Raw genomic sequence first — 19,992 nt, forward strand, 5'->3', positions numbered from 1 at the left:
TGTCAGAACAGAACGCCAATGAAATGTTAACCCGGCAAAGCTTTAAAACACGAGCAAATAATGAACTTTTGTGATTGCGAATAAGTGCAGTGTCCTGTGAGTAACTCTACCGCTGTGAAGTATAGTCACTGACATAAAGCTGACTAGCTCAAAGGTTTCTCGTTGCCTGCCTAGCAACTAAATATTCTTTTAAAGCTTCAAACCAACAGCAGAAACTCTAGGCATTTTATTTAAAAAATGGTAACACTTTATAATAAGGTTTCATTTTGTTAGCGTAAACTAATTTCCTGAGCGGGACGCACACACGCAAACAAAGTGGGCAATTAAAGAGACATCTTCACCTATGCGTATCACGATCGCGAAAGGACACAACCTATTAAATGCATTAAACATGAAAGCATAATTAAATAATTTCTGATTTGAAAAATCGTGTTAATGGATTTATTTTGTGTATTAGCCTATATGTATGAGTGTGAATCCGTCTGTGTTTCTATTGTCGGCAAAATCTCGTTTACATGTGTGCTATTAATAATTTCATCTGAGGGTGCTTTCACTTTTGTTTGAGGGTGCACTCTGTCTGACGCACCCACCGCTAGCCTAGCTTAGCACAAAAACTGGAGGTAAACAGCTCCAGCTAGCATACTGCTCCCAATAAGACTAAATAACGGCAACATTTTCCTATTTACATGTGATTTGTATAGCCACAGCGTGTACAAATAACAAGGTCACATGAGACTAGCAATGATGCTATGCTAGCAGTGGGTGCGTCAGACAGAGTTACGGCACGCATGGAGATGAGAAGGGTATGTATGGAGTTACCTAACTCTGGGGGATACGGCGAATAAGCTAAAGTCCCAAAAAGTCGGCGTGTTCCTTTAAGATGCATATTAAAATGAGCAACAGCTGAAGTATGAAAGCACTTTTAAATGATCCGATGTTGGATTTTCCAGATCCGTTCGCATTGAAGAGGAACGTGGCTCGCAGTCTGAACAGTCAGATGGTGTTTGAGTACATCCAGGAGCGTTTCCGCATGGCCTACAAGTACTTCGCCTGTCCTCAGAGCAGGAACGGAGCGAACGCCAGGCTGAGGAAGAAATCCAGACGCCACGACAGCGTGGAGAGGAGCGGCGAGGAGGACAGCACTGATGATGAGGAAGAGAGGGATATGGAGGAAGAGGAGAGCCTGAGAGCAGGGTTCACAGAGCTTCTGGTGGGAGATGCTGGGATTGACGCCGTTTCCCGGGACCTCCCCGCAGCTGTGTCTCCTTCTGTCCTGAATGGCCTGCTGATGGACAGTGATGAGGAGGAGGAGGAGGATAAAGATCAAGAGATGGAGGAACAGGACAGTATCGCTCCGGAAGACATGCACTACATCTTTGACAGGATGATCTTCACGGGAGGAAAGGTAATTGCACGGGATACAGTAATATTTGTGGTGCTTGACCGTGCAAGCCTCTGGAAAAACTGGAAATATCAGGGAGTTTTGGAAATCGGGTTTTCCAGTGTGTGGAATTCTATAACGAATATACATTTCTAGTTATAGTTATGTTCAGTGCTAACATTAGGTGGATAATGATCTTGTGTAGACTTTGTGTGGAGTCGATTTATGAGCTAATCATTCTTTGGATCGCTCTCAAATTGGTCTGAATTTTAAGAACTCCTAATTTCACATGAGATGGGAGAAGTTAAGTTTGGGATTGGTAAGATTTTTTTATGTTTAAAAAAAAGAACTCTCTTCTGCTCACAAAGGCTGTGTTTAAAAAACAGTAATATTTTTAAATAGTTTTGCAATTTAAAATATAGGTTTTCTATTTAAATATGTTTTAAAATATAATTTATTCCTGTGATCAAAGCTGAATTTTCAGCATCATTACTCCAGTCTTCAGTGTCACATGATCCTTCAGAAATCATTCTAATATACTGATTTGATGCTCAAGAAACATTTCTTATTATTATCATTGTTGAAAACAGTTGTTCTGCCTAATATTTGACGATTACTGTATAATAATATTAAGATAAACCGTGATAGATTTTTTTCAGGTTTCTTTGATGAATAGAAAAAAGAAAGAAAAAAACTGCATTTATTTGAGAAATCTTTTCTTAGAAAACTTTCTAAATATCTTTGCCACATTTTATCAATTTCATGCATCCTTGCTGAATACAAGTATTCATTTCTTTTATAAATATTGTATTAACCCCGAAACCTTTGAACGGTTGTGTACATAAGAGGCTTGAAGGCGCAGCAGAAAAAAATGAACTCTTTAATTTTAAAGAGAGGGTGGAAAATGTGCATAAAAATTATTTGTTGCAAAAAAATTGCAACGTAAATGTAAAAAATGTAAATACAGCCTTTTAAATTTGCAATCATTAAATGTTCTGCAGTCACTATTCAGTTTACAATGCTCACATGTCCATCGCATGTATATGTAACTTACTATGGTCAATTATCTGATGCTGTGATCCAGAAATGAAGTGTGTGTTGGTGTTTTTTCTGTCCAGCCGCCAACGGTCGTGTGCAGCATCTGTAAGCGAGACGGCCACCTTAAAGACGATTGCCCTGAAGACTTCAAGAAGATCGAGCTGAAGCCTCTGCCGCCCATGAACGAGCACTTCAGAGAAATCCTGGACGGACTCTGCATGCTGTGTTACCGTGAGCGCCACACCACACTTTACCATCTCTCTTTTTAATATCTAAGGTTCAATCCAATCCCGATGGTTCAAATGTGATTTTTTTGTGTTTGTAGGCGAGCTGTCACCATCTCTCGTAGAGCAGCAGAAGCGTGAGCAGATTCTGGCCAGTCTGGAGCACTTCATTAGAAAAGAGTACAACGGTGCGAATGCATAATCATATGAAAGCACAACAGGGTTTTCCAAAAAAGCATGCCGTAGCAAAATAGCTTTTTTTAACTGAAATAAGTGTAAATGGACCCTTTTCACATGTCCAGGGTTTTCAGAAGCAGAAGCTACAGTGGTGAACAGAATCCTAATGCAAATATAATTTCCTCTTGTAGCAAAATAAAAACTCCATGGTAACACTTTTACTTGAAGGGGTGTGCATAAGACTGACATGACACCTTCATAATCATGACATAACACATATGAAGGAGGTTTTATGCATGTTTATGACAACTGCCATTAAGTGTCATTCGCTCAATTATGACATTTATAAATCAAATATGACATTGTTTGAGATGTCTTTGTCATGACAACTTGACATTACCAAGACATCATAACCTGTCAGTGTCTTGGTAATGATAACTTGACATTACCAAGACAACATAACCTGTCATAAACATGACATATCAGATTCATTATCAAACTTAAGCAACCACTTAGCTTTATGGGTTAACATTACAATATTTTTCATTTTAATGACACATTCAATGTGTACCACTGTAGTTGAGGTCAAGAAAAGTATACTTGACACTGTTTGACAGAGCATTAACACTTAATGACATTTTAATGACAAATTCAATTTGTACCACTGTAGTTGAGGTCAAGGAAAATATTCCTGACAGTTATAATGGCCTCATGACAGCCGATGTCAAAACCAACCACATGACAGTTATGTAATGTTAACCCATAAATCTAAGTGGGTTTTTAATTTCGATCATGAATCATTTTCAGACATATTTATGCAAGTTATGATGTCTTGGTAATGTCAAGTTGTAATGACAAAGACATCTCAAACAATGTCATATTTGATTTATAAATGTCATAATTGAGCGAATACCATTTAATGGTGGTTGTCATAAACATGCATAAAACCTCCTTCATATTCATGACATTCGTGTCATGTCATGATTATGAAGGTGTCATGTCAGTCTTATGCACACCCCTTCAAGTAAAGTGTTACCAATTCGGTAATAGCGTTTTCACAACTTTTCAAAAGAACAAACTATCTTCGAGAGATTGGTTACTGCACTCAGAAGAGATGTCACATTTACTGTCACTACCTCAACCTTTGTATTAGAAACACCAGTATGTGTTAACCAGTTTTTTGGTAATTGGCAGGCCAAGGCATGACAAAGTTTTGTGTTATTAATGTGCATTACATTTTTGAACATACCTAATTTACCACAACAGACGTTCACAAACTGGATATTGAAAAACGAATTATTAAATCATGAAAATATGAAATTATTAAATAAAAATGAATGAAATATATATATTTTTGTTTACCTGTGTGTAATGTGACCATTAAACAAACATCAGAGAACCATAAACATCCAAATATTAAAGGTACGGAAAAAATATCCGAAAACCACTAGAACAATGTTATAGATTTGGTTGACTTTTTGTACTTTCATTACCCCAAATGTTTCCAACAATGTTTAAATCTAGATGAATCCTCAATTTTAACCAGTGACATTGCATCACCTGTCAATGACATCATATCCCCCTTACTCTAAGCTGTCCGTAGAAACAATAGAGAAACAGTGCACTTCCTGATAAAATGCAGAAGTAGTAGTTGTAGTCTAGAAACTTTTGTCTATGGATGCCAACAGAGTGAGAAAAATCTTGATTTCACAGTTTTTATGATTATTGACAGATTGGTAAATGCAATATTCCTACTTTTTGATGAAAATGTACCTTTATTCTGCTTTTCTGTTCAGATAAGGCCCAGCTCTGTCTGTTTGGTTCTTCTAAGAACGGCTTTGGCTTTCGTGACAGTGACCTGGACATCTGTATGACACTGGAGGGTCATGACACCGCTGAGGTATAAATACTGTTGCCCCTTCAAAAGAGGGACGTTTATGGGAGATGCCATATTTGTTTCTTAAAGGGGTCCTATTAAGCCCTTTTACAGTCTGGATTTTTTTGTTTTTGGCTCTATTAGAATAGATTTTCATGCTTGAATGTTAAAAAAACACATTAATTTTCTCATATTCTCCATTGTCCCAGACTTCCCAGTAACTGTCTCTATGAAGCCCCTCCTTCTGAAAAGCACACTGTGCTCTGATTGGTCGGCTTGACCGGTGTGCTGTGATTGGTCAAGCGATTCAAGCGTGTTTGGGAAATGTCCTGCCCCTTACCATAACCACGAGTTTCAACACACTACTAACTATCTCAGGCCCCGCCCCTTTATTCTGCGTATTAATTATTTAAATGAGGAATATTGTGACGTGTTCGTTCCCAGAAGACCACAATGGAGGCGTTTCAGGGAGTTCAGAAACACTGACACTGACATAGAGAATATGTTGAGTTTTTTTTAGAGAATTGTTGAGCTTTTTCATAAAAACAAACATAATACGACCCCTTTAACTATCTGTATGATTACGCCAATATTAAAAACAAAACCTTTTTTTTTTTTTCTATCATGCCAATTTTCTCCTTTACAATGTGGATTGTGTTGATTCCTGATTTCACTTAGTTTAGCTTTTAATTTAAGCGCACTCAAAAGGGGGATCAGTTTGTATTATTGTCCATTTAATTTTTTTTTTGTGCCAATTATCAACTCTCTTAATGTTTAATCAGTCTCTCTCTCTCGCTCTTCTTGCAGAAACTGAACTGTAAGGAGATCATAGAGGGTTTAGCCAAGGTGCTGAAGAAACACACAGGTGCCTGACTGATTCAAACACTCAGTATGTCAATATAAGTAAAGTCAGATCATTCAGCGCTGACTGACTCATTTGTTTGTGTGGTTCAGGTCTGAGGAATATCTTGCCTATCACAACTGCTAAAGTGCCTATAGTGAAGTTTGAACACAGGCAGAGTGGACTGGAGGGAGACATCAGCCTCTACAACACACTGGTGAGACTCGAATGTTATGTGTCTGTCTATGAAATATAGCTATTATTATAATTTAGTTATTTATTTGTTATTTATTTGTGTGTCAGGCCCAGCACAACACCCGGATGCTAGCCAAATATGCTGCGATAGACCCTCGTGTGCAGTATCTGGGCTACACTATGAAAGTGTTTGCCAAGGTAAGACCAGATATCTCTGCTGATGTTGTCATCATAAATGGGGATCTAATTTGCAAAATGCAGATAGTAGCGTAAAATATTCCCTAAGCATTCAGACAGCTGACAATCACATTATAGGAACATACATGAGTGCTTGATAAATAACATGATTTTTTGATTATTACATTCACAGCCTGATAAGTCTCAACCTTTAGAGAGAAATATTGTTGATCATAATATTATTGATTACATTTATTCAAAACTTCAAAATTTGATTAAACTCTTACACTACTATACACTACTGAGATTTTCTTTGTTACAAAATATTTATTTCAAAACAAATGCTGTTCTTTTGAACTTTTTATTCACTAAATAGCCCTAAAACAGTATCAGGTTTTACAAAAATATGAAGCAGCACAACTGTTTTCAACATTAATAATAAATATTACTTGAGCAGCAAATCGGCATATTAGAATTATTTCTGAAGGATCATCAAATATATTCAAATAAAAGTTATTTTAAATTACAATAGAATTTCACAAAATTACACTTTCTACTGTATTTTTGATCAAATAAATTCAGCCTTGATGAGGAGAAGAGACTTCTTTCAAAAACATTACCATTTAAAAGATGGTACGATTTTTTTTTTAGTGTATTAGTCAAAGAATGAAAAGAAGTCGCCAAGTTATTATTATGAATTATATAAGTTTATGGCCTCAAATTAATTGTAGTTTCTCAACTATGTACAGGTGAAACTCAAAATGTTTTAATATCGTGCAAAAGTTCATTTATTTCAGTAATTCAACTTAAAAGGTGAAACTAATATATTATATAGACTCATTACATGCAAAGTGAGATATTTCAAGCCTTTATTTGTTATTATTTTTGATGATTAAACCTTTTCACAATATTATAATTTTGCATTTGGGGTTTTCATAAGCTGTAAGCCATAATCATCAAAATTTTTACAAATAAAGGCTTGAAATATCTCACTTTGCATGTAATGAGTCTATATAATATATTAGTTTCACCTTTTAAGTTGAGTTACTGCAATAAATGAACTTTTGCACGATATTCACATTTTCCGAGTTTCACCTGTATATTTAATAATAAAGAAGTAGAAAATGCTGTTATTTTGAAATGAAATGTAGCATATCGCTGCTCTCTTCATTAAATGTCATTAATGTGTGTGTGTTTGTCAGCGCTGTGACATCGGCGATGCCTCGAGAGGGAGTCTCTCCTCCTATGCGTACATCCTCATGGTGCTGTATTTCCTACAACAGAGACAACCACCCGTCATCCCTGTGTTACAAGAGGTACATTAGCAATAGTGCTATTATTATACAATGTCCAAAAATCCATAATAACTTGGCTTTTTTTGTGCCAAGTGAATAAAAGATTGTGTTGCTAAGAAATATTGGTAACACTTTACAATAAGCTTCATTAGTTAATGTATTAACAAACATGAACTACCAACGAGCGATACATTTGTTACAGTATTTATTCGTCTTTTTTAATGTTAGTTAATAAAAATACAGCTGTTAGTTCACAGTGCATTAACTAATGAATACAACCTTTGATTTTAAAGGACAATTACTGTGTAAAAAATGAACATAGGGGATATTAACACGTGGTTACCGAATCGACCGTTCTCTGGGATGTGTTTTCATGATAATCGAATGTAAGGAGTTATATCTCTAAAAACTGATTAGCTTATAACGCTAGTATATGCAAATTTAAAAGTACAGTACACATCACGTATAGAGAGCCTAAGTCCCTCCCCTTCCGGTGGACCACCATGGGACCTTATTTCGGAAAAATATTGTATGGTAGTCAATGGCGAAAGACAACAAATATTTTGATCTCGTTTGAATTATGTCCTGAATTACACATATGATGTTTGTCAATTTAAAAGATACATTTTAAAGTTAAGAAAGTCGCAGTTTGATGTAAAACTGTTGAGGTATAAGACTGTGAAAATGCGTAATTACAAAGACTACAAACCCAAAAGGCGCACATGTGACGTCATACCTTTTCTCTCAATGAATGAAGCTAACGTTACTGAAGCTAACTCTACTGAAGCTAACTTTACTGAAGCTAACTCTACTGAAGCTAACTCTACTGAAGCTAACTTTACTGAAGCTAACTTTACTGAAGCTAACTTTACTGAAGCTAACTTTACTGAAGCTAACTTTACTGAAGCTAACTTTACTGAAGCTAACTTTACTGAAGCTAACTCTACTGAAGCTAACTTTACTGAAGCTAACTTTACTGAAGCTAACTTTACTGAAGCTAACTTTACTGAAGCTAACTTTACTGAAGCTAACTTTACTGAAGCTAACTTTACTGAAGCTAACTTTACTGAAGCTAACTTTACTGAAGCTAACTCTACTGAAGCTAACTCTACTGAAGCTAACTTTACTGAAGCTAACTTTACTGAAGCTAACTTTACTGAAGCTAACTTTACTGAAGCTAACTTTACTGAAGCTAACTTTACTGAAGCTAACTCTACTGAAGCTAACTCTACTGAAGCTAACTTTACTGAAGCTAACTTTACTGAAGCTAACTTTACTGAAGCTAACTTTACTGACGCTAACTTTACTGAAGCTAACTTTACTGAAGCTAACTTTACTGAAGCTAACTCTACTGAAGCTAACTCTACTGAAGCTAACTTTACTGAAGCTAACTTTACTGAAGCTAACTTTACTGAAGCTAACTCTACTGAAGCTAACTCTACTGAAGCTAACTCTACTGAAGCTAACTTTACTGAAGCTAACTTTACTGAAGCTAACTTTACTGAAGCTAACTTTACTGAAGCTAACTCTACTGAAGCTAACTTTACTGAAGCTAACGTCTGTCATTTTTTCTATAGTCTTACGTTATAATCGTAACGTTACGCCGTCATGCCTGAGTGTGTTGTACCAGACTGCACACACACGAGCAACGGTGACATACAGTGCGAGATGAGAGATGAAGTTCATTGAGCGATTTTCACATAAAACTAAATGTTACTCTTCAGTTTAATGACAAACTGTGACTTTCTTGACTTTCATAATTATCTTTTAAATTGACAAACATCATATGTGTAATTCAGGGCTCAGTTCAGACGGAATAAAAAGATAAGTTGTCTCTCGCCATTGACTACCATGCATATTTTTTCCGAAATAAGGTCCCATGAGCCGGAAGCGGAGGGGCGGGACTTAGGCTCTCTATACAGGCAGGAGCCATCTTGGAAAACAGACTGGACCAGTCGAGTCACGAACGCCGTGCTAAGTGAGCTGAACTGTGACTTAAACCTATCGACCAGCTCACTTAGCACGGCGTTCGTAGCTCGACTAGTCGAGTCTGTTTTCCAAGATGGCTCCTGCCTGTATATACGTAATGTACTGTCTTTATAAAGTATCTTCTTATTAAACTGTCTGTACACTTACACAGTTCTCAATGCTTCGGTTTGCATGTAGAGACCCACATTATGCTACCGTGTTAGTGTGAGGCTATTTTGAGCCTGGTTAGTCGTATTAACTAGCGATTTCTTTTTACTTATATTCGATGCCCCATATACTAGCATTATAAGCTAATCAGTTTTTAGAGATAAAACTCTTTACATTCGATTATCATGAAAACACATCCCAGAGAACGGTCGACTCAGTAACCGTGTGTTAATTACCCCAGGTTTATTTTTCGCCGGAATTGTCCTTTAATAATGCATTAGTAAATGTCGAAATTAATATGAATTAAGATTAATAAATGCTGTTGAAGAATTGTTCATTCTTAGTTAATGCTAACTAAGGTACCGTAGTTAACTAATGAAACCTTATTGTAAAGTGTTCCCGAAATATCTTTGTAACTAGACTGGTTCTGTTCAGCTTGAGTCGTGTTTCTTCTGCAGATATTTGATGGGAACGCTGTTCCTCAGAGGATGGTGGACGGCTGGAACGCTTTCTTCTTCAATGACCTTGATGAGCTGGTGAGCATATAATGCATGTTTGTTTGTGTGTCAAGGAGGTTTCATTCCGCCTGTAAACAAATAATGCACTCAGAACGCATGAGTGATCGTGTGTGTGTTTTGCGTGTCCAGCGGCGGCGTCTCCCGGAGCTCCATCAGAATAAGGAGTCCGTCGGGGAGCTGTGGCTCGGCCTGCTGCGCTTCTACACAGAAGAGTTTGATTTTAAAGAGCACGTCATCTCCATCCGCCAGCACAAGCGCCTCACCACCTTTGAGAAGCAGTGGACGTCCAAATGCATCGCAATCGAAGGTTTGAAAACTCATCGTCGGCAATGACTCAAAACATCTGTTCTGAAATACTCAAGCCGTTTTTTTATCCATTCCTTTATTTAATTCAGCTTTTCTAGAGCTGGCTTTCTCCAACGTTTTTTTTTTTAAATTAAAGATTAAATTAATTTTTATAAAGCTAAAGCAGGAAACATAATGCATTTTATTTACCAACTATTACCAATGATAATAGTTATTCCATCCATAGGTTCCAAGTAGATATAACATGTTTAATGCACTAAAATACAGTAAAAATACAGTTTTATAATTTATATTATTTATAATTTATTATTAATTGTTTAATAAAAAAATATATATATATATTTTAAATAATTGTATTAAATATATATATTATTTTTAATAAGTGCCACTAAATACACAAAGAAAAATAATACAATAAAAATGAGAATATAAACACACACATATGTCTGTATGTGTATATATATATCCTTTTTAATTTATAAGTAATCTGCATATTTAATAAAAAGTAATTACAAATAATAAAATAAAAATTATAGATAGATGGATAGATGGATGGATGGATGGATGGATGGATGGATGGATGGATGGATGGATGGATGGATGGATGGATGGATGGATGGATGGATGGATGGATGGATGGATGGATGGATGGATGGATGGATGGATGGATAGATGGATAGATAGAGAGAGAGATAGAGAGAGAGATACAAATATTGTTAATGCTATATATTGGCCAAAGTTATCATCATCATCGCTGAATGTGACACTTTTGTTTTGATTTCAGTTTTTTTTTTTTGCAATATTTAATTTTAACAAGACAAACATGTTGCATGACCCCTGGTAAGATAATTTCTGAAATGTCATATATTCTGTTTTTACATAACTACTTATTTTTGACAGATCCCTTTGACTTGAATCACAATCTCGGGGCTGGTGTCTCACGCAAAAGTAAGTTCCACACCGTTCTGCTTTTTTTCCTGTTCCTAAGTGCAGTTCTGGTAAATATACGGTGGATTGAGTCCAACTCGTTCTCTTTGCTTTCTCCACACAGTGACGAACTTCATCATGAAGGCCTTCATCAACGGCAGGAAGCTGTTTGGCACCCCGTTTTACCCTCAGCGTGGAACAGAGCCCGTGAGTCCCATTAAAACACATCTTCAGTCCCTACAGAGCACTATTAACCTTCATTTCATCATACCTCTCCTTCTGTACACGCTCAGACCCTCTTTATCCCTCTTTCAGGATTACTTCTTTGACTCAAAGGTTCTGACAGACGGTGAATTGGCTCCTAATGACCGTTGCTGTCGGATCTGTGGGAAGATCGGTCACTATATGAAGGACTGCCCAAAGAGGCGCAGGTGCCCTGTTCACATATGCTGCAGAAACTATGACCTTTTAAAGCACAGGACGCAAAGTGCTTAGTTTGTCTGTTTTATTGTCAGAATGAAGAAAAAGGAGAACGAGCGAGATGAGGAGATCAGGGAGGAGGACCGAGAGCCCAGAGAAAGACGCTGTTTTCAGTGTGGCGATATGGGTCATGTGAGGAGAGACTGTCCCGATTACAAACACCTCCGCCAGAGAGGAGCGCCCGGACCAGGTACAGCTCAACTTCTTTTATTTCAGATTTTATTTATTTATTTAATTTTAAAAAAATTATTTATTCTGTTTGTTTATTTATTAATTTATTCAGCATCTCTAGAGCATTTTCATAAGCCCAAACAGTTCATTAATATATTTAATAAAACCATTTAATATAATACATATTTATAATTATAAAAAAATAGAATAAAATGGTAAATGGGTTAAATATGAAACTTACAATTAGGATTATTTTACACTTTTTGTTTAAAATATTTTTTTATGATTATTTTTTTAATGCATAGATTTTTAAATTATTTAAACTATTTCTTATTTACAATAATATTATAACATTTAATTATTTTTTGTAATTTTCATATATATATAATATATATATATATATTATACATACCACATCAGTTATCATTTTTCTTTTCTTTTGTGAAAAAATACTAAAAATAGACTTATATACACTATATATTTCATGAATATATTTATTAAATAATAAATAATATACATTTATTTTTTAATTTATAGTTATTGTCAGTTTTTTCAAGTAGATTTAAAATGTGCAATGCACTAAAATACAGTAAAAAAACAATTGTAAATATACATTTAAAAACTATGTACTGTATTTTTATAAATAAATATAAAATGTAATATATTAAATTTACATTTATGTATATTAATATTATATATTTATAATGAATCAATACGTAATCTAATTATTTTTAATAATTACCTTTCACTATTAATAATTAACCACTATAGTTCATGAATATATTAAATAAATAAATATTTATATTAAATAATATACTAAGTTATTGGATAAATAGACAAAAAATATTTATGTATTTTATGTTTTATGTTGTATCATTATTGTTTTGTATCTCAGTCTTGACACTCGATCTGTGGCCTGTAGAGGGCAGCATTTAAAAGAGTTTGGCTGTGATTACTCTGGTTTATTTCCAGTCCCTCACATGGTCCGGGCCCTGGCGAGCTCTCAGTCCATCCCCATTCCTCAAGGTGCTTCAGTCCAGGAGCGGGTCGGGAGGAACAGGCAGCCGTCTGAATGTGTAAGAAACAAGTCAAGCCACCTTCATTTATATAGCGCTTTTAACAATATAGATCGTTTTAAAGCAGCTTTACAGTGATAATAGGAAATTAAAGTAACAGATTGTTTTGGCTTTACAGCAGCTCTAGAATAAAGTTATTGTCCAGCTAAAGTTAGTTTTGATTGATTCACTTCCGTCAACAAAGCCCTTTTACTGGCAGCTGTGGCTGGGCGATAATTTTATAGTCAATATTTTTATCCCTTAAAAAAAAAAAAAAAATATCCAAAATGACATTTAAACGTTTATTCCTTGAAAACAATTCTTCATGTCTTAAAATAGCTTGAATGTAACTCTACATGCCTCATTTAGTATACGTGGTTCTATGAATATGCAAATTAAGCCCTGCCTCCACTCACTCACTCAGCTCAGAGATTCACATGTTGACGATCACACGTTGATCTGATTGGTTACAAGGTAGTGTGTGATGTCAGAAACACCAGCGATTTCAAACCGTGTTTTTGAGACTGTCTTTGGTTCACTGCAGTTTTAAGGAGAAAATACTCAGCAATGGACTTATGAATTTACACATGGTTTGACTTAACGCATATTAAAAACACCACATAGACATATAAACAACATTAAAAGCTTGATTTTCAACACTTTAACCATAGCCTTTTAGCAATAGTCAGTGTTTCTCAGTATTTTATTGTGTTCTCTGTAATTAATTTATTTCGTCAGTCGATTGAACCGTAACATTGTAGGGGAATTATAGTTAGACTACATAAAGAGACCAATATGCTCAAAGAAGACCATTCAAGTTCACTGAAGTACTAGTCATATGGGTAATCAGTTGACGTCATTTCTACTGGTTCTGATAGGTTAACAGTGCAGATAACTTATAGCAACATCCAGACATGGTATTCTTACCTTATTGCAAATTCGGTTATTTAAGGACATAGTCTTTGACACACTTGGTATGAGTCACAGATTAGTCATAGATTTCAGAATGACTCTTCGCATCTAGGGCAATTATGAACTCTCCTGTAGATTCCTTACGCATGGTCACATGCCTCTAATATTAATAAACAACTGCTGCAAGCTCAGTTAGATAAAGGCGAAGGTTGAGTTTTTAATCAGGAATTCACTGGAACAGAACAGAAGAGCACAGAGCGCTGAACTTACACACGATTCACAGTCATAGTTTAACATGTGACCCTGGACCACAAAACCAGTCTTATGGGTCATTTTTTTTGAAATTGAGATTTATACATCATCTGAAAGCTGAATAAATAGATGTCCATAGATGTATGGTTTGTTAGGATAGGCCGAGATATTTGGCCGAGATGCAACTATTTGAAAATCTGGAATCTGAAGGTGCAAAAAAATCTATAATGAGAAAATCTCCTTTAAAGTTGTGCATTTATGTTCACGATTGTGCTGCATTCACTCACAAAAATACATGTTTTATATATTTACAGTAGGAAATTTACTAAATATCTTCATGTAACATGATCTTTACTTAATATCCTAATGATTTTTGGCATAAAAGAAAAATCTATAATTTTGACCCATACAATGTATTGTTGGCTATTGCCACAGATATACCCGTGTGAATTATGACTGGTTTTGTGATCCAAGGTCACATATAGTGATCAATGGTGCTTTAAACCCTAAAAAGAATTACACATGCTAAGTATACATATGTGTAAGTGGATACATGTAGTGTGTTAATGACCTTAGACACATTTACATTTATTCATTTAGCAGACGCTTTTATCCAAAGCGACTTGCAAATGAGAAACAATAGAAGCAATTAAACTAGCATTAGGACAACAGTATGTAAGTGCTATGACCATTCACAGTACAATCCAACCCAATTTGTAAAGGCTTGTAAAGACACAGTTGTCTTTACAAGCTATCATGAGAACAGCAGAATAGAGGGAATAGGAATAAAGTTGATAAACTGATAATTCTGTTTCTACACAATATGACTCTTGAATAATTTGGTTGTATGAGCAAATTAATTAATTACAAAACAAGTTGATATTCTCTGGAAGGTGGGCTAAATGAGTAAACACTGATATGGGTCAGAAGTAGAAATATCCGAAAAGATGCACTGGTTTTAAGAAAACTAACAATTTCCAATTCATTATTATAATACAAGAGAAGGGATCATAAATTCATCTCCTTCAACGTCCATTGTTTCCAAGTAGATTTAGCTTAATTTCATTCACTTAAATACTTTTTAAACATATTTTTTTAAACGTTTTATTTAGTTTTATTATATGATTTATTTATAATTATAATTAATATAATTATTTTTAGAAATTACTTTTCACAAATGTTTTTTATAATATATAATGTATATATAATATATAATATAACTATGTATATTTTATTTTTTGAAAATTACTAAAGAATTTGTGTGTGTGTGCGTGGGTGTGTGTGTGTGTGTGTGTGTGTGTGTGCGTGCGTGCGTGTGTGTGTGATACAATTCTAATATAATAAATATATATATATTTTTTTTTATTAATTCATTTTCTTGAAATAAGGGCCTTAATTAAACATCCTGGCACAGTTTTCAGAAACTTTTACACTACTTAAACACAATGACTTACAAAAACTACTATGACGGTACATTGATATTAGCATGATACTGGTATTAAGAGTATCAAAATCATTGTAAACGTATAACAAATTTTCAATATCACCCGACAACAGCACACTTATTTGTATTATTTTATTATCATTTTTGTGCAGACTGACCCTTGAATCTTTTTCTCTGTGTGTTTCCACCCAGTCTGATGCGCGTCAGACTCCTCCATACTCTCCTCAGCCGTCTCCATACAGCCAGGGGTCGGTCTCTCCCCAGAACAGCAAGCCTTCCTCCTCCTCCTCCTCCTCCTCTGGCCTGTCCAAACCCCCCCAGCCCCAGCAGCAGCTTCCCCAGGTCCAGCTTCCCATCTTCAACTTTCCACACTCCCACCCGGGCCAGTACCACGCCGGGCTCTCTGCACTGGGCCTTCTGCCCGCTCACCCCCAGCAGGCTCACTCGCCCCTGACCTCGGGCTCCTGGCCCATCCACGGCCCTCTCATCCAGGGCTCCGGGGCGCCCACCGCCTCCGGCCACCCGTCCTCTCCCGGCCTGAAGTTCGCCGTCCGAGGAGGCGGCGGAAACGCGCAGGCGGTGAATCCCGCACCCATGAACCTGAACGACCCCAGCATCATCTTCGCTCAACCGTCGGCAGGACGGGTGGCTGGCGGAGTGGGCGGCCCGGGCAGGGAAAGGGGGCACCCCTGGCACAATCACCATCTCAATCCGGGGCCACTGGTGGGAAATGGCACTGTAAACAAGACAGGTACACACACGTGGTTCTCACAGGATGTGTCGGCAGCACGAATACAAGCATGCTAGTTTCAAAATAACGATAACTTCAACAATAATCAAATGAGAGACAAATTCTTCTGTGAAGCAGACATGTCTTTATTCAGTTCAGTGTTGATTCAGTTCAATAACTGTGTAAAGATACTAACAGCTTTAAGCTGACAATATGATTCTCCAAAAATGTATAGTGCATTCTGAGATTGTAAACTCTACAATGGATACAATATGATTGTGTCATTTTTAATAATGCCTTAAATCATATGTAGGTTTTGGAATAGAGCTGTTGTCTGTGCGTTAATTATTTCCCTAATTTTTCCTCATATTTTTTTCCTCTAAAGATTTTATGAAATTAAATAGTCATATTATAGGTGTCATATTTCTAATGAATAAAAAAAAGATATTATTTATAGTACACAGTCAGTGCAAAATTATTCTAAAGAAATAAATAATTTAGTTTTTTCTAATCTGTCATCAAAATGTATGACCATAATATTTCATCCTCACAATCACAATACTTTTTGGACCCTTTTTACATTGTGACATTTTCATGTCAATTAAGCACATAACACCTAATTAGTACCCCACTGTAATAAAACATAATTCATTTTCTTTACTGTCATGCAAATCAAAACAATTATTTAAATTGTAAAATACATTTGCTAGATACAACTGTAAATATTTGCATATTAATATTATTAATAATATTATAAGATTTTATTTATTTAACTATTAAAACTGATAAACTGATAACAGATTTTTTATTCCATAATTAATAAATAATCTAGTAAATGTATTAAGAACTTTTCACTAAATAAACAAGGAAAAATTATAACTAAAAGTATTGATAAGGGACGTTGATTCTGTTGGTACAGTTTATAAACTTTTTATAAAATTGCAAAAATGTTAATTGTTGTAAATTATTTTCTAATATGTAATAAAAATGCAATGACTAGGTAATTAAAAAAAAAAAATAGTACAGATAAGACGCTGAATTTTAACCAAGCCTTTGTGGTTGAGGAAAATATTAACCTGTAGTATCGTAACCTGAAGTACACTCATCCAGTATGACTATTAGCTCTGGTTTGATGAATCAGTGACATGCGTTTGGTGTGTGTTTATTGAGAGCAGGTGGTGTTGGTGAGCTCAGGTAAGTCTCACAGGTGTGTTAGGTGCACGGGTGACTCCACATCTGTTAGACTGAGCACTGGAAACTAGTCCCTGTAACCCTTTGAAACCACAGTCTAATGAAACCTTGGTTTTCCGAGAATTCAAGGCACATTTAATGGCATAATGATGTATATTACTTACAAACAGACCAAGCTATTACTAGTTTAAGACTAGTTTAAATAAAGAAGGTGGCAATGAAAGCTTGTGGTTTCATAGTGGTTGAGTGACATTTTAACGATTCTGAGTTCTTCTGTTGTTTATTTTCATCTCTGTTATTACAGAGCCATTTGCTCATGGTTCTCTCTCTCCACCTCAGATCCTAATTTCCCATCTCAGTTTGGGGGTGTGAGTCCAGGCTCTCGATCCTGGGAGCACGGCGGTGCTGCTCCGTATTCCCTGTCTCCATCCTTCATGCCCTACCGTCTGCCGCCCTACATGCAGCAGCCCAACAAACCCTTCATCTCACAAGGTACCTGTTCTCTTCTGTTTGTGGGACATGTTGAGGATAAAACATTCAAACCTTATATGTCTGTATTTAAAGTAACACTGCGACTTTTTGGGACTTAAGCTTATTCACCGTATTCCCCAGAGTTAGATAAGTCCATACATACCCTTTTCATCTCTGTGTCTGACGCACCCACTGCTAGCCTAGCAACACCGCTAGTCTCATGTGACCTTGTTATTTGTACTACATTCTGTGACTATACAAATCACAACATGTAAATAGGAAAATGTTGGCGTTATTTTGTCACTTATTGGGAGCAGTATGCTAGCTGGAGCCATTTACCTCCAGTCTTTGTGCTAAGCTAGGCTAGCGGTGGGTGCGTCAGACAGAGTTACGATGAGAAGGGTATGTATGGACTTATCTAACTCTGGGGGATACGGTGAATAAGCTAAAGTACCAAAAAGTCGGAGTGTTCCTTTAATGTCCGAAGTAACCATGGAATTTTCAATTTCTGTCAACATAAAACATGTTTGCATATATTTTATTTGATTTATTTTGGCTTTAGCTAGGCAAATTAAACATAGCAACCCAATAAGTCAATTATGTTGTGCCAAAGACCTTTCCTATAGCAAACCAAGAAAGACAAAAGTTAAAGAAAGCACCAAAAAAATCAAGAAAACGCAAACCAACATGATGTTGCCTTTTTATTATATTTTATTATTTTAGAGGAGTCCTGCATAATTGTCTTAATGTCACAATACAAAATTATTTAAAATAAAGTCATCATGAAATGGAAGTTGTGATAGTCTTTTCTTCCCTATTGTGACGTATATATCCAAGTGAAACTGCTTTTCAAACAAGAACAAGTGTAGGGCGGCGCTTGTGGATGGTTGTGGTTTGCTATTGGTGTAGCTCATGTGAGTGACAGGTTCCCCCGCCCTCATCAGAGAAGAGATGTCACTGCAAGAGAGATGGAAAGTTATTTTGATTCAAGAGTACGATGGACATGAATAATAATAAAAAAAGATATGCACCAATAAATACAGCAATGTTCCATAAAGAAATAAGAATTTTCCATTTTGATTTCATGCTGACCATAATGTTGGTCAAATTTGGCTTCATTCTCTTTATGTAGAATAGTATTTAATTCACTTATTTTTGATTATGACCTGGATATGTTTTCAGGACATTGCGGTTTATGTTATTTGTGCTGTTGTAATTATTTAATGTTTACAACAGATGTTATCCATAGGCATTAAGTTAACTCTGAATATTCATTCCTCTTGATAGTTTTTTACAGTGAGAAATCAGGAAAAGTGTCCGCTCATAACCGCACATTTCTTCTCTTGCAGGTTCAGTGGTGGCAAATCAACATTACCCGCTTATTCAACACGGCCGGCACGGCAATCTCAACTACATTCAGCAGAAGAAATGAAGAAATGACACTTTACTTTGTAAACCAATACCCAAGGTCCTTATAGAAAAAAGACTAACTTTGCATCATTTGGTCATTTGGAAACTTTTTAAAATGGATTTTATCGTTTTTGTACAGTTTTTGTTTTATTTTCCTTTTTATTTCTGTGTGTTTCATCACATTGATTTGTGATACAAAATGTCAAATATTTTAATACCCCTATTTTTGGAGGGGTCCAAAAAAGTGTTTTTATTTTATGTGTAAAATAAGGATTTTAAAATGTATTCACTTTATTTTTATTAGCCGTATTCCTATTTTGCTTGCATAAGGACAAAGGCTTTAGATAGGAAAAAATCAAACATAACAACCCAATCAGACAATTATGTAGTGCCAAAATCTTCCCTATAGCAAACCAAGAAAACAGACAAAAAAGAGCAGAAAAAAAACAAGAAAAGACCAAAAAAATAAATAAAGAAAAAGCAAAACAACATGCTGCTGTGTTGCCTTTTATTTTCTTGCTTCAAAATGTATAAAATTATATTGCATTACTATTCAACAATATGAACTGAAAACTCATGCTTTACCTTTGCTATAATTAATGTCATGTTACACCCCTTTCCAGACCTTTTGCCTAATCTCAATAACAAAGAAGAGATTAGGATGTGGACTTGTTCATTTCCACTGGCATGTAGAGAGCGTTGAGCTAGTCAGTTATTTACTAAACTTGCCCCACTTTGAAGTGAATTAACTTCTTCCCTTAGATCTAGCTAGTATGTTTATAAAG

General features: G+C 35.6%; 1 protein-coding gene across 1 annotated transcript in view; it reads left to right on the forward strand.

Moving 5' to 3' along the window:
• Positions 1-19,646, forward strand: part of tut4 (terminal uridylyl transferase 4) — a 35,951-nt gene extending 16,305 nt beyond the window's left edge. Inside the window, exons 13-30 of the mRNA XM_079588024.1 lie at positions 951-1,405; positions 2,500-2,650; positions 2,745-2,831; positions 4,617-4,720; positions 5,504-5,561; positions 5,651-5,754; positions 5,841-5,930; positions 7,112-7,225; positions 9,799-9,876; positions 9,988-10,165; positions 11,065-11,112; positions 11,216-11,298; positions 11,407-11,522; positions 11,607-11,761; positions 12,715-12,818; positions 15,598-16,156; positions 17,666-17,818; positions 19,147-19,646. Of these exons, the coding sequence (XP_079444150.1) occupies positions 951-1,405; positions 2,500-2,650; positions 2,745-2,831; positions 4,617-4,720; positions 5,504-5,561; positions 5,651-5,754; positions 5,841-5,930; positions 7,112-7,225; positions 9,799-9,876; positions 9,988-10,165; positions 11,065-11,112; positions 11,216-11,298; positions 11,407-11,522; positions 11,607-11,761; positions 12,715-12,818; positions 15,598-16,156; positions 17,666-17,818; positions 19,147-19,229 (2,720 nt within the window). The 3' untranslated portion in view covers positions 19,230-19,646. The remainder of the gene's footprint in view (positions 1-950; positions 1,406-2,499; positions 2,651-2,744; positions 2,832-4,616; positions 4,721-5,503; positions 5,562-5,650; positions 5,755-5,840; positions 5,931-7,111; positions 7,226-9,798; positions 9,877-9,987; positions 10,166-11,064; positions 11,113-11,215; positions 11,299-11,406; positions 11,523-11,606; positions 11,762-12,714; positions 12,819-15,597; positions 16,157-17,665; positions 17,819-19,146) is intronic.
• Positions 19,647-19,992: the final 346 nt, after the last annotated feature.

The sequence above is a fragment of the Phoxinus phoxinus genome, assembly GCF_949152265.1.
Source record: "Phoxinus phoxinus genome assembly, chromosome: 18".
Taxonomy (NCBI): domain Eukaryota; kingdom Metazoa; phylum Chordata; class Actinopteri; order Cypriniformes; family Leuciscidae; genus Phoxinus; species Phoxinus phoxinus.